At 51.7% G+C, this 26,628-nt stretch overlaps 1 protein-coding gene across 3 annotated transcripts in view; it reads right to left on the reverse strand.

Annotated features, from left to right (window-relative positions):
* The window catches only part of LOC132807133 (large neutral amino acids transporter small subunit 2-like), a 123,809-nt gene that overhangs the window by 13,259 nt on the left and 83,922 nt on the right, over positions 1 to 26,628 (reverse strand). For 2 of the 3 annotated variants that reach the window (XM_060821447.1, XM_060821446.1), the window contains exons 5-8: positions 15,290 to 15,415; positions 9,257 to 9,410; positions 4,611 to 4,734; positions 2,032 to 2,135 (exon numbers count right to left, since the gene is read on the reverse strand). In XM_060821447.1, the coding sequence (XP_060677430.1) occupies positions 2,032 to 2,135; positions 4,611 to 4,734; positions 9,257 to 9,410; positions 15,290 to 15,415 (508 nt within the window). Of the gene's footprint in view, positions 1 to 2,031; positions 2,136 to 4,610; positions 4,735 to 9,256; positions 9,411 to 15,289; positions 15,416 to 16,876; positions 17,080 to 26,628 lie in introns of those variants that run through there. The other variant, XM_060821448.1, reaches the window with a different exon arrangement.

The raw sequence follows: 26,628 nt of genomic DNA on the forward strand, positions 1-26,628 counted from the left end.
ACACACACACACAGAGAGGTATATACATACATACACACACACACACAGACAGGCAGGTGTATACACACAAACACACAGACTGGCAGGTACATACACACACACACACACACACACACACACACACACACAGGCAAGTATGTACACACACCCACACACATGCAGGTATATACATACACACAGACAGGCAGGTGTATACACACACACACACACACACACACACACACACACAGACAGGCAGGTGTATACACACACACACACACACACACACACACAGACAGGCAGGTATACACACAGGCAGGCAGGTATATACACACACACACACACACACATAGGCAGGTATATACATACACAGACAGGCAGGTGTATACACACAAACACACAGATAGGCAGGTATGTACACACACACGCGCAGACAGGCAGGTATATACACACATACACACACAGACAGATATATACACACACACACAGACAGGCAAGTATGTATACACACACACACACAGGCAGGTATATACACACACAGGCAGGTATATTCACACACACACACACACAGGCAGGTATATTCACACACACACACACACACACACACACACACACACACACACAGACAGGCAGGTGTATACACACAAACACACACACACACAGATAGGCAGGTATGTACACACACCCACACGCAGACAGGCAGGTATGTATACACACACACACACACACACGCGCAGACAGGCAGGTATGTACACACACACACACAGGCAAGTATGTACACACACCCACACACACGCAGGTATATACATACACACAGACAGGCAGGTGTATACACACACACACACACACACACACACAGACAGGCAGGCATACACACAGACAGGCAGGCAGGTATATACACACACATAGGCAGGTATATACATACACAGACAGGCAGGTGTATACACACAAACACACACACACACAGATAGGCAGGTATGTACACACACACGCGCAGACAGGCAGGTATATACACACATACACACACAGACAGATATATACACACACACACAGACAGGCAAGTATGTACACACACACACAGAGGCAGGTATGTACACACACACACAGGCAGGTATATACACACACACACACACACACACACACACACACACACACACAGACAGGCAGGTGTATACACACAAACACACACACACACAGATAGGCAGGTATGTACACACACCCACACGCAGACAGGCAGGTATGTACACACACACACACACACACACACGCGCGCAGACAGGCAGGTATGTACACACACACACACACGCGCAGACAGGCAGGTATGTACACACACACACATACAGACAGGCAGGTATATATATATACACACACACACACGCGTGCGCTGATAGGCAGGTACACACACACACACACAGAGGCAGGTATATATACACATACACACAGACAGGCAGGTGTATATATATACACACACACACACACACACACACACACACACACACACACACACACACACGCGTACAACATTCCACACCTGTAACTAAAAGTGAGTGCACCCCCACTGCTTGGCTTAACGATATCGTGCCGGAACACTGTGGAGATTCACCGAGTGGACAGGGAGAAGGAGAAGGAGATGATTGGTTGCAGAGAGGGAGGGGGAAGGATGGGCCGTTAACCCAGCGGTAAAGAATCAGCCTGTCTGGGAGAACTGGGCATCCTGCTCAGTCACCAACCTGTCAGCGCCTGGGCACCACGGGAGGGCAGGGCTAGGGTGGGGCGGACGCAGTGACTGCTGCCGACCGATAGCCACGGTGTCGGAAACCGGTGCCCGAGGGGCTATTGGCGTTTCGGAGCACTGACCACACCCAGGGTGGTCCTCCCACCGAACCACCGTCCTGCACAGCTGGCCCTGGGACCAGGCTGGGGGGTGGGGAAGGTCAGGATGATGTTGGAGAGGTGCGACACCCTCGCCCAGCTCATTCCGGAACGTTCCAGGAACGCCGCCTCCCACCCCACCGGCTGATGCGCGGATTGCCGTAGCCCGGAGGGACTGACCGTGAGGAGGTGAAGAGGGATCCGTTCACCCCTCCGAAGGTAGACAGCGCCACGGAGATGGGCATGATCCAGGACATGACTCCCAACAGCTTCTCACCAAACGTCTGGAGGGAGACAGAGACGGAGAGAGAGATTAATCTCTAGACTGTCCCCCGCCATCACACACTCCCTCTACACTGTCCCCCGCCATCACACACTCCCTCTACACAGTCCTCATCACACACTCCCTCTACACTGTCCTCCCGCCGTCACACACTCCCTCTACACTGTCCCCCCATCACACACTCCCTCTACACTGTCCCCCCGCCGTCACACACTCCCTCTACACTGTCCCCGCCGTCACACACTCCCCCTACACTGTCCCCATCACACACTCCCTCTACACTGTCCCCCCGCCGTCACACACTCCCTCTACACTGTCCCCCGCCGTCACACACTCCCTCTACACTGTCCCCGCCGTCACACACTCCCTCTACACTGTCCCCCCGCCGTCACACACTCCCTCTACACTGTCCCCCCGCCGTCACACACTCCCTCTACACTGTCCCCCGCCGTCACACACTCCCTCTACACTGTCCACTCGCCGTCACACACTCCCTCTACACTGTCCCCCGCCGTCACACACTCCCTCTACACTGTCCCCCGCCGTCACACACTCCCTCTACACTGTCCCCCCCGTCATCGCACACTCCCTCTACACTGTCCCCCCGCCATCACACACTCCCTCTACACTGTCCCCCCCGTCATCGCACACTCCCTCTACACTGTCCACCCCCCATCACACACTCCCTCTACACTGTCCCCCGCCATCACACACTCCCTCTACACTGTCCCCCGCCATCACACTCCCTCTACACTGTCCCCGCCGTCACACACTCCCTCTACACTGTCCCCCGCCATCACACTCCCTCTACACTGTCCCCGCCGTCACACACTCCCTCTACACTGTCCCCCAGACATCACACACACCTTCTACACTGTCCACCCGCCATCACACACTCCCTCTACACTGTCCCCCTGCTATCACACACTTCCTCTACACTGTCCCCCAGACATCACACACTCCCTCTACACTGTCCACCCGCCATCACACACTCCCTCTACACTGTCCCCGCCATCACACACTCCCTCTACACTGTCCCCCTGCTATCACACACTCCCTCTATGCTGTCTACCCCTTCAAACACTTCGAGGGACAGGGACAGCATGGGGCTACATACAGAGTAAAGCTTCCTCCACACTGCACCCCCCCGATCAAATACTCCCAGGGTCAGAGATAGCACGGGGTTAGATGCAGAGTAAAGCTCTCTCTACACTGTCTCCCCATCAAACAAGCCCCGGGACAGGGACATCATGGGGTTAGATACAGAGTAAAGCTCCCTCTACACTGTCCTCCCATCAAACACTCCCAGGGATAGGGACAGTATGGGGTTAGATACAGAGTAAAGCTCCCTCTACACTGTCCCCTCCATCCCAGGGACAGGGACAGCACGGGGTTAGATATAGAGTAAAGATCCCTCTTACTGTCCCCCCATCAAACACTCCCAGGGACAGGGACAGCACGGGGTTAGATACAGAGTAAAGCTCCCTCTACACTATGCCCCATCAAACACTCCCAGGGCGAGGGACAGCACGGGGTTAGATACAGAGTAAAACTCCCTCTACACTGTTCCCCCCATCAAACTCTCCCAGGGACAGGGACAGCACGGGGTTAGATACAGTGTAAAGCTTCCTCTACACTGTCCCCTCCATCCCAGGGACAGGGACAGCATGGAGTTAGATACAGTGTAAAGCTTCCTCTACACTGTCCCCTCCATCCCAAGGACAGAGGCAGCACGGGGTTAGATCCAGAGTAAAGCTCCCTCTACACTGTCCCCTCCATCTCAAGGACAGGGGCAGCACGGGGTTAGATCCAGAGTAAAGCTCCCTCTACACTGTCCCTTCTATTCCAAGGACAGGGCCAGCACGGGGTTAGATCCAGAGTAAAGCTCCCTCTACACTGTCCCCTCCATCTCAAGGACAGGGGCAGCACGGGGTTAGATCCAGAGTAAAGCTCCCCCTACACTGTCCCTTCTATCCCAAAGACAGGGGCAGGGGCAGCACGGGGTTAGATCCAGAGTAAAGCTCCCTCTACACTGTCCCTTCTATTCCAAGGACAGGGCCAGCACGGGGTTAGATCCAGAGTAAAGCTCCCTCTACACTGTCCCCTCCATCTCAAGGACAGGGGCAGCATGGGGTTAGATCCAGAGTAAAGCTCCCTCTACACTGTCCCTTCTATTCCAAGGACAGGGCCAGCACGGGGTTACATCCAGAGTAAAGCTCGCTCTACACTGTCCCCCCCCCATCCCAGGGACAGGGGCAGCACTGGGTTAGATACTGAGTAAAGCTGCCTGTACACTGTCCCCCCTCCCCCATCCCAGGGACAGGGGCAGCACTGGGTTAGATACAGAGTAAAGCTCCCTCTACACTGTCCCCCCCCCATCCCAGGGACAGGGGCAGCACGGGGTTAGATACAGAGTGCCGAGGTGTATAATGGAGTAGGTGCAGCCTGGGAGCTGAGTGAGGAGCAGGAACCTTACCACAGCCACTGCGTTACTCTCTAAGAGCTCCATCGGAGACATGGCTGTCACGTAGGCAATGTTTGCAAAGACGTAGACAAACGTGACCAGTGGAATGGAGATGAAGATCGCTCGAGGGAGATTCCTGCAAGGGAGAGGCAGAGCGCAAGAGAGTTACAAACACTGAGGTTGTGGTGTGGCGGAGAAGGAGAGAGAGAGAGAGAGAAGTGAGAGAGAGAAGTGAGAGAGAGAACGCGAGAGCGAAATCAATAGAGAGAGAGAGAAAGAGAGAGAGAGACAGCCACTGATAAAAGAGAGCAACAGAAAATATTGCCATGATTAGTACACAGGGCCCTGTTCCTCCTGCAGTGTTGTCTCTGATTATCCTTATCCCTCAGTCAGAGAGCCACAGAGTCCGACAGCTCAGAGAGCAGGCCATTCAGCCCATTCTGCTCCGTGCTGACCAAAATTCCCATCCACACTAACTGCATTTCCCTGCACTTGGCCCATATCCTTCTAATCCTTTCCTATCCATGTATTTGTCCAAATGTCCTTATAAATGCTGTTAATGTACCCGCCTCAACCACCTCCAGATGCGCACCACCCTCTGTGTAAAAAAGTTATCCCTCAGGTTTCCTTTTATTCTTTCCCCTCTAACCTTCAACTGATGCCCTCGAGTCCTCGATTCCCCAGCCCTGGGAAAAAGACTGAGTGCATTCACCCTCTCCATGCCTCGCATGATCTTATACCCATCTATAAGGTCCCTCCTCACTCTCCTACGCTCTAAAGAAAAAAGTCCTCGCGTGTCCAACCTCTCCGTGTAGCTCAGACCGTTGAGTCCTGGCAACCTCCTTGTTAATTTTGTCTGCACTCTTTCCAGTTTAATAACATCCTTCCTATAACAAGGTGACCAAAACAGAACACAGTACTCCCGAGTGCGGCCTCACCAACGTCCTGTAGAACTGCAACACAACTTCCCAACCTCTATACTCAGTACCCTGACTGATGAAGGCCAGTTTGCCAAAAGCCTTCTTCACTGCCCTGTCTACCTGGGACTCCACTTTCAGAGAATTGTACACCTGAACCCCAAGGTCCCTCTGTTCCACCAGTGACCATAAAACTCCTGCCTTGATTTGACTTTCCAAAATGCGAGCCCTCACACATATCGATATTAAACTCCCTTTGCTATTTCTCGGCCCACTACCCCAGCTGACCAAGGTCCTGCTGCAATTCCTGAGGACCTTCCTCACTCTCCATGATCCCTCCTGTTTCAGTGTCATCAGCAAACTTACTCATCAATCCTTGTACATTCCAAATCATTGATCTAGATAACAAACAGTAATGGGCCCAGCACCGAACCCTGAGGGACTCCACTAGTCTCAGGCCTTCAGTCCGACCAGCATCCTTCCAATATTACCCTCTCTGCTTCCTACCATCGAGCCAATCGTGTATCCAGTTTGCTCGGTCCCCCTGGATCCCGTGCAATCTAACCTTCCAGAGCAGCCTACCATGTGGGACCTTACCAAAAGCCTGACTGAGATCCACATAGACTACATCTACCACCCTGCCCTGGTCAACCTTCCTGATCACTTCATCAAAGAGCTCTAACAAATCTGTGAGGCGCGATCTCCCACAGACAAAGCCGTGCTGACTACTCCTAATCAAACCCTCTCTTTCCAAATGCATGGATATCTTATCCCTCAGCATCTTCTCCAGTAACTTGCCTCCCACAGATGTTAGGCTGACTGGTCTGTAGTTCCCAGGCTTTTCTTCACATCCCTTCTTGAATAAGGGCACAACATTCTCTCCCCTCCAGTCTTCCGGGACCCCACTCGTGGCTAACTGATGATGCAAAACTGTCAGCCTGGATCCTCCCTGCAATTCCTGCTCCAGCCTCTTGTAGTGTTCTTGCATGGATCTGGTCAGGACCAGGAGATTTATCCACCTTCGTACATTCTAATACATCCAACACCTCCTCTATGTGTTATGGATTATCCCCAAGAGATCACCAACGAACGTCCCCATGTTCCCAAGTCTTCATGTCCTTCTCCATGGTAAACACGGAGGAGAAATATTCATTGAGGACCTCGCTCGTCTCCTACGGTTCTACACATACATGTCCACTCTGAGGGGCCCTATTCTCTCTCTAGTTAGTCTTTTCCCTTGACAGTACCTCTTTGGATTCACCCTAACCTCCTCAGCCAAGGAGATCTCGTGTCCCCTTTGCACCCTCCTGAATTCCTTCTTCAGTAAAGTCCTGTATCCCTCGAGGGATTCCCTTGATCCTAGCTGCCTGCTTTTTTTCTGCTCAAAGCCTCTCTATCTCTTGTTACCCAGGATTCCCTGTTCCTGCTGACCTTGCCCTTCACCCTCACAGGGACATATGGACCTTAAACTCAAGCTATCTCACTTTTAAAGGCCTCCTAATTGCCGGAGGTCCCTTTGCCTGCAAACAAACTACTAGAATCAAACCCTGCACGCTCCTGTGTAACTCCCTCAAAATTCGCCTTGCCCCAATTCAGGATTTGAACCTGAATTTTTGTCCCTCTCCATCACTATTTTAAAATTAATAGAACTATGATCACAGGTCCCAGAGTGCCCCCCCACTGTCTCCTCAGTCACCTGCTCTGCCCTATTTCCCAACAGGAGGTCGGGTCTTGCCCCCTTTCCTGAGTATCACTCTCTATATACTGCTTGAGCAAACTTTCCTGAACACACATCAATTGGAGGGTGTAGTGGGCAGCGAAGAGGGTTATCTCAGATTACAACAGGATCCGGACCAGATGGGCCAATGGGCTGAGAAGTGGCAGATGGAGTTTAATTCCGATAAATGAGGTGCTGCATTTTGGGAAAGCAAATCTTAGCAGGACTTATACACTTAATGGTAAGGTCCTGGGGAGTGTTGCTGAACAAAGAGACCTTGGAGTGCAGGGTCATAGCTCCTTGAAAGTGGAGTCACAGGTAGATAGGATAGTGAAGGAGGCGTTTGGTATGCTTTCTTTTATTGGTCAGAGTATTGAGTACAGGGGTTGGGAGGTCATGTTGCGGCTGTACAGCACATTGGTTAGGGCCACTGTTGGAATATCGCGTGCAATTCTGGTCTCCTTCCTATTGGAAAGGTGTTGTGAAAGGGTTCAGGAAAGATTTACAAGGATGTTGCCGGGGTTGGAGGATTTGAGCTACAGGGAGAGGCTGAACAGGCTGGGGCTGTTTTCCCTGGAGTGTCAGAGGCTGAGGGGTGACCTTATAGATGTTTATAAAAATGAGGGGGCATGGAAAGGATAAATAGGCAAAGTCTTTTACCCCTGGGGTCAGGGTGTCCAGAACTAGAGGGCCATAGGTTTAAGGTGAGAGGGGAAAGATATAAAAGAGACCTTAGGGGCAACTTTTTCACACAGAGGCTGGTGTGTGTATGGAATGAGCAGCCAGAGGAAGTGGTGGGGGCTGGTACAATGACTGTATTTAAAAGGCATCTGGATGGGGACAGGAATTGGAAGGGTTTGGAGGGATGTGGGCCGGGTGCTGGCAGGTGGGACTAGATTGGATTGGGATATCTGGGTTGGCATGGATGGGTTGGACCAAAGGGTCTGCTGTACAGCCCTTAACACTCTGGCAGTCCCAGTCTCCGTTAGGGAAATTAAAACCCCCCTCCTGCAAGTCTCCCCAGTCTTCCTACAGATTTGTTCCTCGAATTCCCGATGACTATTTGGGAGCCTATAGTACCACCCCAATATCATCACCATCTCCTTCTTATTTCACAGCTCCACCCACAACGCCTCACGGGATGAGCCTTCAGTTATTTTATCTCATTCTTGCTGTGAGACTCACCTTCATCAGAAACGCCACTCCCCTTCCCCTCTTTCCCCTCCCTCTGTCCTGCCTAAAGCACCTGTACCCTGGCACATTCAGCTGCCAGTCCTGTCCCTCCCTGAGCCATGTTTCTGTCGTGGCCATAATATCCCGGTCCCCTGTACCTATCCGCACCTTGAGTTCATCGGCCCCCCCTGTCAACAGCGAAACAGAATCAGTTTAATCCAACAGGCATTCCTCGCTCCCTGTCGTGTTCCAGCCTCACCTGTCTCTGCGCTTTGTGTGATCCACACACACACACACACGCAAAGCACAGACACACGCTTAAACATGCAGACAGACACATGTAACACATCTGCAGACATACATACACTTACACACACGCAGATACACATTTTACAGACACACACCCATATAGACACACGCAGATATACACATGTAGACACAGGTACATGCAGACAGACAGTTACTCACATGTATACACACACAAACACAGACACATGAACACACACAGAGCTACGTGTGTATATACACACACGCGCAGACACATGTGCACATGCAGACAAACACACGTAGACACATACACACACATACGTGCATATGTACATGCGCACAGATACACGTTCACACACATACACTCAGACACATGTACACACAGACACATACACATGCACAGACACACATACGTGTACACAGAGACACGTACACACACACGCAGAGACACATACAGACACAAGCAGAGACACTTACAGACACACACAAATGTACACACACAGAGACACGTACACACACAGAGACACGTACACACACAGAGACACGTACACACTGCACCCCGCCCCATTTTTCCGGGTGTTTACCTATATGGGTCAACCAGTTCCTCGGTGACGTAGTTGAGGAAGTTCCAGCCCCCGTAGGCAAAGGAGCCCTGGAGGAAAGCCAGGGCCACCAGGCCAATCTCAGGCTCCTGCCACGGCTGGAAGGCGTTCTGGGGCTCCAGCCAGTAGTAGTGACCTGCAAACCGGAGCTAACAGCGATCAACAGAAGACCCACACTCAGGAACAACCAGTAAACAGCAGCCCGACCCCACCCTCCCACTGCTGCCACACGGACAGCTGGAGAAATACCGCAACAACCGCATCAGGACGCCATTCGGCCCTTCGAGGCTGCTCCAACGTTTGCCAAGATTCGGGTCATGTGGCTTCCCCCCCCCAATTCACTCGCCCTGTCCCCACTGCCCCCCTCCCCTACCCCCCCCCCCCCCCCACGGCCTCCTCTCCCTCCCTCTCCCCATCCCCTTCACAGCCTCCTTTCCCCTGTCCCCAATCCCCCCTCCCCTCCTCCCCCACAAACTCCTCTCCCCTGCTGCCATCACTCCCCTTCCCCGTCCCCATCAACCTCACTCCCCCCCCACAGCCTCCTCTCCCCTGTACCCATTCCTCCCTCCCCTCCCCCCCAGCCTCCTCTCCAGTGTCCCCATCACCCCCTCCCCTCCCCCCCCCCCCCCAAACGGCCTCCTTTCCCCTGTCCCCATCAACCCCCCTTCCCTCCCCCTCAAGGCCTCTCCTCCCCTCCCCCCCCCTCAGCCTCCTCTCCCACCCTGTCCCCATCACGCCCCTCCCCTACCCTCCAAGGCCTCCTCTCCCCTGTCCCCATCAACCCCTCTCCCCTCCCTCCCACGGCCTCCTCTCCCCTGTCCTCAACACCCACCCCCGTCAATGAAAACTCCATTGGGAATGTTAATCTTGGGGAGGAATGGGCTGAAAGGAGATTGCACAGACCTCACTCAAAATCACCGTTGGGGAGGGTTGGGGGGGGGCGGTTGGCGGGGGAAGAAATGGCAGGCTGAGGGGGATGAGGCAAGGCGAGTGACAGCTCAGCTAGGACTGGCCAAACATCTTCCTCCTGCACTGGGCAGTCCACACGACAAAGGAGCAGATTTAGGCCATTCCGTCCATCGAGTCTGTTCCACCATTCTATCGTACCTAATAGGCTTCTCAACCCCATTCCACTGCCTCCTCCCTGTAACCCTTGATCCCCTTAACAATCAAGAACCAATCGACCTCTGTCTTCAATACCCTCAATGACTTGGCCCCCTCCGGCCATGCATCCCACAGGTTCTCCACCCTGAAGAAATTCCTCTCCACCTCAGTTTTGAAGGGTCGTCCCTTCACTCTGAAGCTGGGCCCTTGGATCTGAACATCTCCTAACAGTGGAAACCCATCTACTCCACTTTCACTCGATCTGGGTCCCTCGGTATTCATTATCCCCTCTCATCTTTCCCAGCTCTGTCAAGTACGGACCCAGAGTCCTCCTCATGTGGGAAAATCCTTCATCCCTGGGATCATTCTTGGAAACCTCTCCTATGGGGTGAAGAGAGAGAGAGAGAGAGAGACAGAACGTGTGTGAGACACAGAGAGTGAGTGTGTGTCTGTGAGACAGAGTCAGCAAGAGCAAGAGAAAGCGAGAACGTGTGTGAGAGAGAGAGAGGAAATGTGTGTATGAGAGAGAATGTGCGTGTGAGAGACACAGCGTGTGTGAGAGAGAGAAAACGTGTGGGTATGAGAGAATGTGTGAGAGAGAGAGAGAGAGAGAGAGAGAGAGAAAACGTGTGTGTATGAGAGAATGTGTATGAGAGAGAGAGAGAGAGAGAGAGAGAGAGAGAGAGAGAGTGTGTGTCTGAGAGAGAGACCCTCAGCAGTGCTGTGCCAGGACCAAATACCAATCCCCACTACACCCAGCTGGGCAGTGCCAGTCAGGATGATGAGAGCTGGAAGGGCGGTATAGTGAGGAGGGGCTGGGTGCTTCATGCACTCAGACACCCAGATCTCTCTGCACTCTCTCACCATTTCAATACTGTGCTTTCTCAAGTGCTCTGTTATAACACCTTCCATAACAGCCTCTAACATTGCTCTGATGACAGGTGTGAAGCTAACTGGCCTGTCGCTTCCAGCTCCCTGCCTCCATCCTCTTGGTGAATAAAGGAACTCAGGGCAATGTGGTAAATTACAACCAACATGTCAGCTCTCTCACTGGCCTTTCCGTTTGAGGCCCTGGGGCAAAGTCCATTAGGATTCAGGTACTTGTTCGCTCTCAGCTCCAACAAGATACTGGGTACCACTTCCCTGGTGACTGGCATTTCCCTGAGTTCCTTCCTCCTTCCCTTCTCCTAAATTAGCGCTGCTTCTAGAATGTTCCTTGTAACCTCGAGAGTGAAGGCGAATGCAAGATACCTGCTCAACCCATTGGCCAACTCCTTTCCTCTTTTGTTAACTCTCCAGTCTCACTTCCCACAAGACCCAACACGCCTCAACTCTTGTCCTTTTTGAATAGTTAGAGAACTCTCGCGGTCTGCTTTCACATTTCTGGCCAGCTTTCGTGGGTAGAATCAATTTTCCCTTCCTTGATTCAAATAATTCTTTGCTTGTGTGTTTTTTTTTAAACAAAGATATTCTGTCCCACCTTCTCCAGGGAATTTGCTTTAAGTTTGATTACTATTTCCTAAAGACTCTGGTTTGGGCATTTTTCTTACATGTTGCAATTTCTCTATTCTGTCCATTCGAAAATATCCCCTGAAACGTTTTCCCTGCTGACCTATCCTTTAACTTAATTTATCAAATCACTTCCACCAGTTCGGATTTCATGTCTTCATAATTGCTCCTGTTCATGTTTTTGTTTAAACAAAAAAGGTCTTGGACCCACTCCTCTCTCCCTCAAACTGAACGTAAACTTCTACCACGTTATGATCGCTGCTGCCCAGAGGCTCCTTCACCATGAGGCCTTTTCATGAATCAACGCTCCCCTCGTTACACACCACCAGCAAAGCCTGCTCTCTGGTTAGTTCCAGGAAACTACCCGGAAACATTCTGTGAACTCCTCAGTTCGGCTACCTTTGGCCACCTCACTTTTGCAGCCTTGATGTAGATTCTCACCGCCCTTTCTTGGCAAGCTCTTGTTGTGTCGTCTGTGGTATCCTTACCCTTCCCTTGTGCGCCCCACTCTGGACACCACTCCCCAGTCACGACTTGTCGTTTCTCATCTCAACAGTTTTCCCATCCTGGTTTCCCGTCCGCATGACCCATGCCTCTCAGAGGTCTACAGCGTGGGTAACAGGCCCTTCGGCCCCACTTAACCATGCTGCCCTGTGCTTCACAATTTAACCTAATCCTGCGTTGGGTCCATATCCCTCCATTCCATGGACCTGTCCAAATGTTTCTTCAACAACAAAATCATACTCATCCCTGGGAGCCCGGTGCAGACTCACCATCCTGTGTGTGAGAAGAATCTTGTATCTCTCCCCCCTCACCTATGCCCTCTAATTTTAGACTCCCCTCCCATGGGGAACAGCTGTTGCCTCTTCACCTTATCTACGCCCCTCTAAGGTCCCTACTCGGTCTCTTACCCTCTAGAGGTTTAAACAAAAAGTCCCAGCCAATCCAACCTCTCCTTATAACTCAAACTTTCCAGCCCACGTAGCAAGCTGGTAAATCTTTCCTGCGCTCGTTCTTGTTTAATAATATCCCTTCTGCAGGAGGGTGACCAGAATGGTACCCGAATGTGGCGTCACCAACATCTTGTACCGCTGCAACATGATGTCCCGACTCCTATACTCGATGCTCCGACCAATGAAAGCCGGCATGCCGAAAGCCTCCTTCACAGCCCTGTCAACCTGTGACTTTACTTCAAAGAGCTATGAACCTGTAACCCTTAGGTCTCCTTGATTGGGAACACTGTCCAGGGCCCGAGCACTGACTGTGGAGGTGATCCTCATTTGGGTTAATAGCAGCATTAACTAACAGAGCTGCCCCACCCCTACTATCCTGTCCCTCCAGGTCAAGGTTCAGGCTCCGACCCACATCACCCTGCAGCCAACTCCCAGAATGCCCCTTCTTCACATCCAAGCGTGTTCTCTCTCTCTGTTCAGCCATTTTGTTTTGAACTCTGCATTCAATTCAGATGCACAGCCTTCAGGCAGAGGGTCACACAGCACATTAGCTGGTTATCTGCATTAGTCAGGGGTAAATTAGTCGGAGTAACGGGGTAGGGAATGGCTCTGAGAGGGTTACTCTTTACAGGGTCAGTGTGGACTTCTTGGGCCGAAGGGCCTGTTTTCACATGGTACGGATTGTGTGATTCTTAACATGGGAAATAATAAAATCGATTGGGGTAGGATGGAGGTTGAACAGGCTGAGTCTGTTTTCCCTGGAGCTGAGGGGTGACCTTATAGAGGTTTATATAATCATGAGGGGCATGGACAGGATAAATGGACAAAGTCTTTTCCCCTGGGGTGGGGGAGTCCAGAACTAGAGGGCCATAGGTTTAGGGTGAGAGGGTAAAGATATAAAAGAAACCTAAGGGGCAACTTTTTCACCCAGAGGGTGGTACGTGTGTGGAATGAGCTGCCAGAGGAAGTGGTGGGGGCTGGTACAATGACAGCATTTAAAAGGTGGATGGGGACAGGGATAGGAAGGGTTTGGAGGGATATGGGCCGGGTGCTGGCAAACGGGAGTACATTAGGTTAGGGATATCTGGGTCGACACGGACTGGTTGGGCTGAAAGGTCGGTGTCTGTGCTGTACACCTTTATAGATTAGACTTACAGTGTGGAAACAGGCCCTTCGGCCCAACAAGTCCACACCGACCCGCCGAAGCGCAACCCATCCATACTCCTACATTTACTCCTACCTAATACTACGGGCAATTTAGCATGGCCAATTCACCTGACCCGCACATCTTTGTGACTGTGGGAGGAAACCAGAGCACCCGGAGGAAACCCACGCAGACACGGGGAGAACGTGCAAACTCCACACAGTCTGTCACCTGAGTCGGGAATTGAACCCGGGTCTCAGGCGCTGTGAGGCAGCAGTGCTAACCACTGTGCCACCGTGCCGCCCTAAAAGTGGGATTGAGCACAGCTTTCAATTGACAGAGCAGTTTCTTTTTAATTCTTTTGAGGGCGATGATTACTGTCCATCGGGCTGTGGGTCTGGAGTCACGTGTCCGCCTGACCAGGTAAGGAAGGCAGTTTCCTTCCCTGAAGGGCATCAGTGAACAAGATGGGGTTTGCCTGACAGGCGGTTCACAGTCCTGAGAAGGCATCCCATTTCAGATTCTTTATTGAATTCACACTCTCCATCTGCGGTGGATTTGAACCCAAGTCCCCAGAACATTACCTGGGTCACTGGATTAACAGTCCAGTGATAATACTGCTAGGCTGTCACCTCTCCTGTACTCTGAAGGAAAATACTGTGCTAGAGGACGGATGCTATGCAGCTGGAGAGCGTTCAGAAGAATTTTTTTTATATTAATAGAATCCCTACAGTGGGGACATAGGCCCTTTGGTTCAGCAAGTCCACACCGACACCTCCGAAGAGTATCCCACCCAGACCCATTCCCCATTACTCTATATTACCCCTGACCAATCCACCCTAATCTGCACATCCCTGGGCACTATGGGTAATTTAGCATGGCCAATCCCCCCTAACCTGCACATCCCTGGGCACTATGGGTAATTTAGCACGGCCAATCCACCCTAACCTGCACATCCCTGGGCACTATGGGTAATTTAGCATGGTTAATCCACCTGAACCTGCACATCTATGGATTGTGGGAGGAAACCAGAGCACCCAGAGGAAACCAACCCAGACATGGATGTGAGGTTGGGGGGGCGGGGGGGGGGAGGGGGGGGGGGAAGAGAGAATGTGCAAACTCCACACAGACAGTTGCCCAAGGCTGGAATTGAACCTAGATCCCTAGCGCCGTGAGGCAGCGTCGCTAACCACTCAGCCACCATGCCGCTGTTAAGACCTGGCTCTTTTGCCACAGTACCACTTTCTCATTCGGATCCACGCAGCACTGAGACGGGCCCTTCGGCCCATCTCCCTTCCCACCTACCTCGGCAGATCTGCACGAAGCCCATGATGATGATGAGCCCCAGGGCGAGGAGCTTGCCGGCGGTGAAGACATCCTGGACGTGGGTGGCCCACCGCACGCTGGAGCAGTTCACCCAGGTCAGCAGCACTGCAGAAGGGGGAAGGGACAGGACGGTGAGATGGGGAGCGGGGGGAAGGGAAGAGAGGGAGAAACACACAACCACGTCAGGGCAACACAGTCAGGCACGGCAGGAATAACAAACAGGAGCACGCCGGGGGGGGCGGTGGGGGTATCCGCACACCAGGAAACAGGGGCAGAGGACTCAATCATCCCACCCCACCCACAGCGTTCAGGGTGGGCCTCTCCTGCTGCCACACCGGGGGCAGCTCACCGGCGCTTCCTCCAGGCCGGATACTGCAGCGACGGAGGGCACCTCCTCAGAATGAGCGCCCTCCATCAGCGCCCGAGGGGTCAGCTTCAGAGGGTGCTGCAGGGTCAGGCGTGAACGCAGAGAACCGGGGTGCTGGAACGGTCCAGCCTGAACCCTCCACTCGGTCCAACTCTCCACAAGTGTGGGCGGATCTGCTCAGCAAGCCCCAACCATTCCTGTTTGTATCAGCACCCACCCCCGCTCTTTTAAACTCAGCATAAAGCTCCCTCTACACTGTCCCCCCCCCCCCCCCCATCAAACACTCCCAGGGACAGGGACAGCACGGGGTTAGATACAGAGCAAAGCTCCCTCTACACTGTCCCCCCCCCCATCAAACACTCCCAGGGACAGGGACAGCACGGGGTTAGATAGAGAGTAAAGCTCCCTCTACACTGTCCCTCCTCCCCCCCCCCCCCCCATCAAACACTCCCAGGGACAGGGACAGCACGGGGTTAGATAGAGAGTAAAGCTCCCTCTACACTGTCCCTCCATGAAACACTCACAGGATAGGGACAGCACGGGGTTAGATAGAGAGTAAAGCTCCCTCTACACTGTCCCCCATCAAACACTCCCAGGGACAGGGACAGCACGGGGTTAGATACAGAGCAAAGCTCCCTCTACACTGTCCCCCGCCCCCCAATCAAACACTCCCAGGGACAGGGACAGCACGGGGTTAGATACAGAGTAAACTGCAGTGTGTGAGCCTTGTACCTGTCGGCGTTTCCCTTTTCCTGATAACAGGATTAGATGCTAGACCCGGATAAGAAAGGAGACGCGATGGATTAGTGCTATCTGTGTGGAGTGTTTAACTGGTAAATATCCCAAATAGCAAACAGCACGTGCAATTGAATACTTTTTGACTGTTTTTGAATTTGTATTGTCGTACTGATTTCAGTACCTCTGTGCCCTCATATGACATTGCCCTTCATACAGAGACAAACTGAAAAAGTCCAGAATAAATGGCCACCAGGGGAGACTGAGGCCCATTGCAAAGGGCTGCCAGGGAAGACCAAGACCCACTGCAAATGGCCATCAGGAGAGACTGAGACCCACTGCAAATGGCCATCAGGAGAGACTGAGACCCACTGCAAATGGCCATCAGGAGAGACTGAGACCCACTGCAAATGGCTGCCAGACCCAAGACACTTCTGCTACACAGAAGGCCGCTCAGCCCCCACCTTGGCAACGAGGTAGCTCAACGAGGGGACTCCTGGTTACTGGCGGGCCCCGTGGGCAACCTGTTGCCCCGCCAGTTGTTGGCCTCCGAGCCATGGCTGCCCTCTCCTCTCCAGGCCCATTGCTGCTGACCTTTGACCTTCGTCACAGTTGGCGCCTCACACCCTTCGGCACGCTCTCTCACATGCTCCCCCTCCCTTCACCTGGCCCTCATTCCAGCCCCTGACAAATCCTGGTAAACATGTTTTCCCGGAGTCGCTGCTGCTCTTTAAACACAAACAGCTGGTGCTGGCCGAGAGCGTCACAGATCCAACCACACCACCCCCGCCCCCCGGCTCTCTCTCTCTCTCACAGACAGCCTGAGACCACAGACAGGCCCGGGCAAGGGCAACAGCATGTAAACAAAACAACTCAGGCAGGAAAGTCAACGCGAAGCCGGGAAGGCTCTGACTGAAGCCTCCTTTTCAGGAATCCTGCTCCCTCCCTAGCCCAACCCCCCCCCCCAAAACACAGCTCAGGGCACTGCCTGTAGACCCTGCACACCGTTTCAGCCTCGCTGGGGAACAAGGGCACAGGATTCCCAGGCAACCAAAACCGCACTGCTTCCCGTCGGCCTAGCCCTCCCCTGTCATTCCATCCCCTCCCCTTGTCTGTCTCAATTAGGTCCCCTCTCGTTTTTCTGAACTCTAACGAGTACAGGCCCGACTGAGTCCCCCTCTCCTCATAAGGCACTCCCTCCGTCCCCGGGATCATCCCGAGGGAACCTCGGATCGGGAGAAAATGGCTGTCCAAGGATTCACTCCAATCCATGACAGAGAGGGCTGGGGTATGATTGGTCACAGAGTCCATTGAGGGGATGGGGGTTGTTGAGCAGGTACTGACTATCTCACTGATGCCCGGTTACATTTGCTGCCCTTGGGGTTGGTTAAGTGTTAATGGTGTCGCACAGAGTTTGAGAGCCTCTGCCTCTCTCTCTCTCTCTGATGCGGGGTGTCTGATTTCTCTTCAAACAGGTCAGGGAACAAAAGAGAGGTTGCACAATAGCTGTCCCTGAGTCTCTCACGCTCTCGATTTCTTCAGGCACACTGTCCTTGCCATCACCCCACACAACCAGCTATTTATCACAGCGAGGGACAGAGGTGGCACACAGGAAAGGAAGGAGAAAGGAGGGATGAGAGAGAGAGAATGTATAGAATGTCCAACCCGTCCCTGCCGGCCAGATATCCCAACCCAATCTAGTCCCACCTGCCAGCACCCGGCCCATATCCCTCCAAACCCTTCCTATTCATATACCCATCCAGATGCCTTTTAAATGCTGCCATTGTACCAGCCTCCACCACTTCCTCTGGCAGCTCATTCCATTCACCTACCACCCTCTGCGTGAAAAAGTTGCCCCTGAGGTCTCTTTTATATCTTTCCCCTCTCACCCTAAACCTATGCCCTCTAGTTCTGGACTCCCCCACCCCAGGGAAAAGACTTTGTCTATTTATCCTATCTATGCCCCTCATAATTTTGTAAACCTCTATAAGGTCATCTCTCAGCCTCCGATGCTCCAGGGAAAACAGCCCCAGCCTGTTCAGCCTCTCCCTGTAGCTCAAACCCTCCAACCCCGGCAACATCCTTGTAAATCTTTTCTGAACCCTTTCAAGTTTCACAACATCTTTCCGATAGGAAGGAGACCAGAATTGCACGCAATATTCCAATAGTGGCCTAATCAACGTCCTGTACAGCCACATGACCTCCCAACTCCTGTACTCAATACCCTGACCAATAAAGGAAAGCATCAGTATTTACAGGCAACTGTCTGTGTGGAGTTTGCATATTCTCCCAGTGTCTGTGTGGGTTTCCTCCGGGTGCTCCGGTTTCCTCCCACAGTCCAAAAATGTGCAGGTTAGATGAATTGGCCATGCTAAATTACCCACAGTGTTAGGTGCAGGGGTAAATGTAGGGGAATGGGTCTGGGTGGGTTGCATGTCGGCGGGTCGGTGTGGACTTGTTGGGCCGAAGGGCCTGTTTCCACATTGTAAGTAATCTAATCTAATCTAATATCAAACGCCTCCTTCACTATCCTACCTACCCGAGACTCCACTTTCAAGGAGCTATGAACCTGCACTCCAAGGTGTCTTTGTTCAGCAACACTCCCTAGGACCTTGCCATTAAGTGTATAAGTCCTGCTAAGATTTGCTTTCCCAAAATGCAGCACCTCACATTTATCTGAATTAAACTCCATCTGCCACTTCTCAGCCCATTGGCCCATCTGGTCCAGATCCTGTTGTAATCTGAGGTAACCCTCTTCGCTGCCCACTACACCCTCCATTTTTGGGGTCATCTGCAAACTCACTAACTATATCTCTTATGCTCCCATCCAAATCATTTATATAAATGACGAAAAGTAGTGGACCCAGCACCAATCCTTGTGGCACTCCACTGGTCACAGGCCTCCAGTCTGAAAAACAAACCTCCACCACCACCCTCTGTCTTCTACCTTTGAGCCAGTTCTGTATCCAAATGGCTAGTTCTCCCTGTATTCCGTGAGATCTAACCTTGCTAATCAGTCTCCCTTGGGGAACCTTGTCGAATGTCTGACTGAAGTCCATATAGATCACATCTACTGCTCTCTGCCCTCATCAATCCTCTTTGTTACCTCTTCAAAAAACTCAATCGAGTTTGTGAGACGATTTCCCACGCACAAAGCCATGTTGACAATCCCTAATCAGTCCTTGCCTTTCCAAATACATGTACATCCTGTCCCTCAGGATTCCCTCCAACAACTTGCCCACCACCGGTGTCAGGCTCACTGGTCTATAGTTCCCTGGCTTGTCCTTACCGCCCTTCTTAAACAGTGGCACCACATTAGCCAACCTCCAGTCTTCCGGCACCTCACCTGTGACTATCGATGATACAAATATCTCAGCAAGAGGCCCAGCAATCACTTCTCTAGTTTCCCACAGAGTTCCTGGGTACACCCGATCAGGTCCTGGGGATTTATCCACTTTTAACCATTTCAAGACATCCAGCACTTCCTCCTCTGTAATCTGGACATTTTTCAAGATGTCACCATCTATTTCCCTACTGTCTATATCTTCCATATCCTTTTCCACAGTAAATACTGATGCAAAATACTCAAAAAGTATGTTGTGGTTCTATTTGCCGAGCTGGGAATTTGTGTTGCAGACATTTTGTCCCCTGTCTAGGTGACATCCTCAGTGCTTGGGAGCCCCCTGTGAAGTGCTTCTGTGATCTTTCTTCCGATATTTATAGTGGTTTGTTTCTGCCGCTTCCGGTTGTCAGTTCCAGCTGTCCGCTGCAGTGGCCGGTATATAGGGTCCAGGTGGATGTGCTTATTGATTGAATTTGTGGATGAGTGCCATGCCTCTAGGAATTCCCTGGCAGTTCTCTGTTTGGCTTGTCCTATAATAGTAGTGTTGTTCCAGTCATCTGAGTATGTGGCTACTAAGGATAGCTGGTCGTGTCGTTTCGTGGCTAGTTGGTGTTCATGGATACGGATCGTTAGCTGTCTTCCTGTTTGTCCTATGTAGTGTTTTGTGCAGGCCTTGCATGGGATTTTGTACACTACATTGGTTTTGCTCACCAGCATGAAGGACCCGATACCCAGCATGAGCAAAACCAAAGTAGTGTACAAATTCCCATGCAAGGACTGCACAAAACACTACATAGGACAAACAGGAAGACAGCTAACGATCCATATCCATGAACACCAACTAGCCACGAAACGACACAACCAGCTATCCTTAGTAGCCACACACACAGATGACAACCAACGTGAATTCGACTGGGACAACACTACTATAATAGGACAGGCCAAACAGAGAACAGCCAGGAAATTCCTAGAGGCATGGCACTCATCCACAGACTCTATCAACAAACACATCGACCTGGACCCTATATATCGGCCACTGCAGCGTCAGCAACTGACAACCGGAAGCAGCAGAGACAAACCACTACAAATGCCGGAGGAAAGATCACAGAAGCGCTTCACAGGAGGCTCCCAAGCACTGAGGATGTCACCTAGACAGGGGACGAAACGTCTGCAACACAAACTCCCAGCTCGGCGAACAGAACCACAACAACGAGCACCCGAGCTACAAATCTTCTCACAAACTTTGAACTCATTTAGTATCTTCCCCATTTTCTATGGCTCCATACAAAGGCCGCCTTGCTGATCTTGGAGGGGCCCTATTCTCTCCCTAGTTACTCTTTTGTCCTTAACGTATTTGTAAAAACCCTTTGGATTCTCCTTAATTCTATTTACCAAAGCTATCTCATGTCCCCTTTTGCCCTCCTGATTTCCCTCTTAAGTATACTCCCACTTCCTTTATACCCTTCTAAGGATTCACTCGATCTATCCTGTCTATACCTGACATATGCTTCCTTCTTTTTCTTAACCAAACCCTCAATTTCTTTAGTCACCCAGCATTCCCTATAGTTACCAGCCTTCCCTTTCACCCTGACAGGAATATACCTTCTCTGGATTCTTGTTATCTCATTTCTGAAGGCTTCCCATTTTCCCTTTACCTGTGAACATCTGCCTCCAATCAGCTTTCGAAAGGTTTTGCCTAATACTGTCAAAATTGGCCTTTCTCCAATTTAGAACTTCAACTTTTAGATCTGGTCTATCTGTTTTCAGCACTATTTTTAATCTAATAGAATTATGGTTGTTGGCCCCGAAGTGCTCCCCCACTGACACCTCAGTCACCTACCCTGCCTTATTTCCCAAGAGTAAGTCAGGTTTTGCACCTACATCCACATACTGAATCAGAAAATTGTCTTGTACACAATTAACAAATTCCTCTCCATCTAAACCTTTAATACTATGTTTGGAGAGTTAAAATCCCCTGTCATAACTACCCTATTATTCTTACAGACAGTTGGGACCCACTCACAAGTTTGTTTCTCAATTTCCCTCTGACTGTTAGGGGTCTATAATACAATCCCAATAAGGTGACCATCCCTTTCTTATTTCTCGGTTTCACCCAGATAACTTCCCTGGATATATTTCTAGGAATATCCTCCTTCAGCACAGCGGTAATGCAATCCCATAGCAAAAACGCTACTCCCCCTCCTCTCTTGCCTCTTTTTCTCTCCTTCCTGTAGCATTTGTATCCTGGAACATTAAGCTGCCAGTCCTGTCCATCCCTGAGCCATGTTTCTGTAATTGCTATGATATCCCAGTCCCATGTTCCTAACCATGCCCTCAGTTCATCTGCCCTTCCCTGTTAGGCCTCTTGCATTGAAATAAATGCAGTTTAATTTATCAGGCCTATCTTGTTCTCTGCTTTGTCCCTGACTGCCCTGACGGACTCGCTCCTTCTCCAACTGTCCCAGTCTCAGATCGATCTCTTCCCTCACTATCTCCCTGGGACCCACCTCTCCCACCTTATTAGTTTAAATTTCCCTGCCAGTATATTAGTCCCCTTCCAATTCAGGTGCAATCTGTCCTTCTTGTACAGGTCACTCCTCCCAAAGATCCAAAAATGTGAATCCTTCTCCCATACACCAGCTCCTCAGCCATGCATTCATCTGCTCTATCCTCCTCTTCCTGCCCTCACTAGCTCGCAACACCGGGAGTAATCCAGTTATTACTACTCTCAAGGACGAGATAAAGAGAGAGAGGGAGAGGGGGAGAGAGAGGGGGGGGGGGGGGGGAGAGAGAGAGAGAGAGAGAGAGAGAGAGAGAGAGAGAGACAGAGACAGAGACAGAGAGAGAGACTGACAGAGAGAGACAGAGATTGAGAGAGAGAGAGACAGAGATTGAGAGAGAGAGAGAGACACAGACAGAGAGAGAGACACACACACAGAGACACAGAGAAAGAGAGAGAGTCATAGACAGAGGAGGAGGGGAGGAGGGAGGAAGGGGATATATGTAACCGATGGAGGGGTTGACAGAGAGCACTCAGTAAAGGGAAGGAACATGCAGAGTGAGACAGAGAGAGTGGCTAAGGGCCAGAATGTATGACAGAGAGATAGCACGGCAGAGGGAGAGGATAACGGAACAACATTGGGAGAACAACAGTGCATATGGTAGAGCTAGAGACACACAGCGGAGAGTCAGAGAGAGAGTGTGGAACAGCGTGGATGCAGATAAAGCACATAGTTAGGGGTTGACTTGTGACCGGCACAACCCCCCTCCCCCCATGTGTTTTTTCTGTTGCTGGAGAGCCCTACAGGTCTACAACACATGGGTGCAGCAGCTCTCGGGGATGACAGGGACAGAACGAGAGAGGGAGGGGGAGCAAGGGAGCAAGTGTGACAGAGCAAGGGAGAGAGAGAGAGAGAGCACACACAAAAATGGGAACAGAGAAAACAGAATGAATACCAGTGTGACAGACACAGAGAGAAAGAGAGAGAGAGGAAGACAGAGCGAGAGTGTGTGCGTGCGTGTGCGTGTGTGTGTGTGTGTGTGTGTGTGTATGAGAGTAAGTAAGTGTGTGTGAGTGTGTGAGAGACAGCGTGTGTGTGTGCGTGTGTGTGTGAGACAGTGTATGAGTGTGTGTGAGAGTGTGCGTGCATAAGTTTGTGTGTTTGCGTGAGAAAATTTGAGTGCGCATGTGTGTGTGAGAGTGTGTCCGTATGTGGAAGGGGGAGGGTGGGTGAGAGCCCTCACTGTCATTTCTCTGCAGGAGTGTGGGTGAGGGAATGAGATCAGAGCGTGGGTTCCCTCACACACTGGTTTTCCCCTGTGCAAGAGGACTGAATGTACAAAGCCATTTCTGGGAAGAACTTGTTTGTGAAGCAACACTCGATAGCTACTTGGGGCGGGTCCAGCAACCACAAGATCTGAGGAAATCAGGCACTTGGCCACAGACAGTGGACTCGACAAGGTCCACAGCAGAGGGGGAGCTGCTGGCAATGGGGATTGGAGAAGCCGTGCCACTAACCGGTCAGAGGGCAGAGGCTCTCCCCGTTACCACCACTGCACCCCCCCCCTCCCCCACACCCTCCCCTCAGGGTAACATCGGGGCTTCAAATCCCACTCCTGGGGAGTGTTGCTGAACAAAGAGACCTTGGAGTGCAGGTTCATAGCTCCTTGAAAGTGGAGTCGCAGGTAGATAGGACAGTGAAGATTGGTACGCTTTCCTTTATTGGTCAGAGTGTTGAGTACAGGAGTTGGGAGGTCATGTTGTGGCTGTACAGGACATTGGTTAGGGCCACTGTTGGAATATTGTGTGCAATTCTAGTCTCCTTCCTATCGGAAAGATGTTGTGAAACTTGGAAAGGGTTCAGAAAAGATTTACAAGGATGTTGTCAGGGTTGGAGGGTTGGAGCTACAGGGAGAGGCTGAACAGGCTGGGCTGTTTTCCCTGGAGCGTCGGAGGCTGAGGGGTGACCTTATAGATGTTTATAAAATCATGAGGGGAATGGTATTTACTGAGAGTGGGTAGAGATTAGGTCTCGGATGGCTATAGAAGTTTATAAAATCACGAGGGGCATGGATAGGATAAATTGCCCTGGGGTGGGGGTGTCCAGAACTAGAGGGGCATAGGTTTAGGGTGAGAGGGGAAAGATTTAAAAGGGACCTATTATCACGCAGAGCATGGTACGTGTATGGAATGAGCTGCCAGAGGAAGTAGTGGAGGCTGGTACAGTGACAGCATTTAAAAGGCATCTGGATGGGGACATGAATAGGAAGGGTTTGGAGGGATATTGGCCAAGGGCTGGAGGTGGGACTAGATTGGGTTGGGATATCTGGTCAACATGGACTTAAGGGTCTGTTTCCATGATGTACATCTCTATTGGCTATTTAATTATAATTCACAGAGAGAGAGAGAGAGAGAGAAAGAGAGAGAGAGAGAGAGGAACAGGGCACTGAAGTGAACTTATCACAAAGAGGATCTAGCAGGATACTGGAAGGTGAAAGGAGGGAGTGCACTTCCTCTGCTCTCTCCCCAGTAAACATTCTGCACTCTCTCTCTCAGATGCGCACACACACAAGCACGGGGGGCAGAGAGTCAGCCCGCTAATTTTAACCTGTTTACACTCTCCCCTGTTTACTAAACACCACCGGCGACCCCAGGTCAGCATTCCAGCCGTCAGCTGATACTGCTTGCTTCACCTTGGTAACCCTGTCTCACACCTCTGTCCCAACACCGCCCTGTCCCAACACAGACTCTCTCTCTCACACACACACACACACACACACACACACACAAACATACAGATACACAGTCACTCTCACACTCAGAAATACACACACACACATGCACATTCAGACATGCGTACTCACAGACACACGCACACACAGATACGCACACACTCACAGAGACACACTCCCTCACTCGAGACAAAGGCACACACACTCACAGGCGCACACACACTCACAGACACAGGCATGCACGCGCATACACAGACACATTCACACACAGACTCAGACACACACACAGACATACAGGCACACACACACACACAGACACTCTCAGACACACACTCACACACGGACAGTCACAGACAGATAGACACACAGACACCCACGCAATCTCACACACACACACCAGACTCCAACAACAACTGGCATTCTCCTAGCGCCCCTGAAGTATCTGAACCAACCAAGGTGCTGTGCAGCAGCGCGTTATCAGGGCAAATATTTGATAACCAGCCGGGCCAGGAGCTTTCAAGGTCAAGGAGACGGATAGGGCAAGTTTCGGAATGCCGGGGACCCAGGCGCCTGGAGCGCATGGGAAGCTCAGCTTCACTAATGGGGCCACTCTGCCCATCGCACCTATACTAGGCCTGCAGGAGGTGGGGGCGGGGGCAGGGGGTGAGAGGAATGGTTAAGGGAGGTGGTTGGGTTCGCCGTGCAGGAGAGCCAGATATCTGGGAGGTATTTGACTAAGGGGAGCATCGCCATGTGAGAGTGAGGGGTGCGGGGCAGAGAGAAATGAAAGGGTGGAAGACAAAAGTTAGAAGGGGGTCAGTATTATCAGAAGTGAATCGAGTGAGAGGGAGGAACCGAATGTGGCAAACGAGAGAGGGAGAGAGACAGAGAGACAGAGAGAGAGAGAGAGAGAGAGGGAGAAAGGATGAGGGGATTCAGAGGCAGAGAGACGGGAAAACAAGAGGAGTGAGGCAGAGAGATATAGGGAGAAATGAATAAGCTAAGAGTGACAAACCGAGGGGGCAGTGGCAAGCGAGGAATAAGGGAGGGGTAAAACGAAATGGAGGGAAAGGGTGAGAGACAGAGAGAGAGAGAGAGAGAGAGAGAGAGACAAAGAGAGAGAGAGAAAGGGCCCGGAGGGGTCTGAATGCAGTTCCCCGGGGTGGGGGAAGGAGGTGGGGGGGGGGGAGAAACTGACCACATCACTACATTGACCTCCTTCACGGAAGACACCCCACACCCCCTGACCCCCTTCCATAACAGAGACCTCCCGCCCCCTCTGGGTGAAGATGTTTCTCCCTGTCTCATTCCGACCTTCGTCCCTCTGTCCACATGCCCCCCACCCCCCCCACTCCCCAGTCATCGGGGAACACCCGTCCTGGCTTTACTCATGCAACTGTATAGGTTGCTGTGAGATTCCCCACCCCCCCAACCCCCTTCCATTCCTCTCAATGTGGTCTGGGGTCGACATGGCTCTGTCCTTGGTCATGGGAGTGGGCACGGCAGGCAAGGCTGGTACTGACTGACCGCTGTCCATGGAGTAGACATCTGGGCAAGTGAAGGCAGGAAAGAGCAGAGCAGGCAGGGGTGGGGTTTGACTGGGGCACACAGGGATGGGTACGGTGAACGGGACAGGACATG

This window comes from Hemiscyllium ocellatum, assembly GCF_020745735.1.
Source record: "Hemiscyllium ocellatum isolate sHemOce1 chromosome 27 unlocalized genomic scaffold, sHemOce1.pat.X.cur. SUPER_27_unloc_1, whole genome shotgun sequence".
Classification (NCBI taxonomy): Eukaryota; Metazoa; Chordata; class Chondrichthyes; order Orectolobiformes; family Hemiscylliidae; genus Hemiscyllium; species Hemiscyllium ocellatum.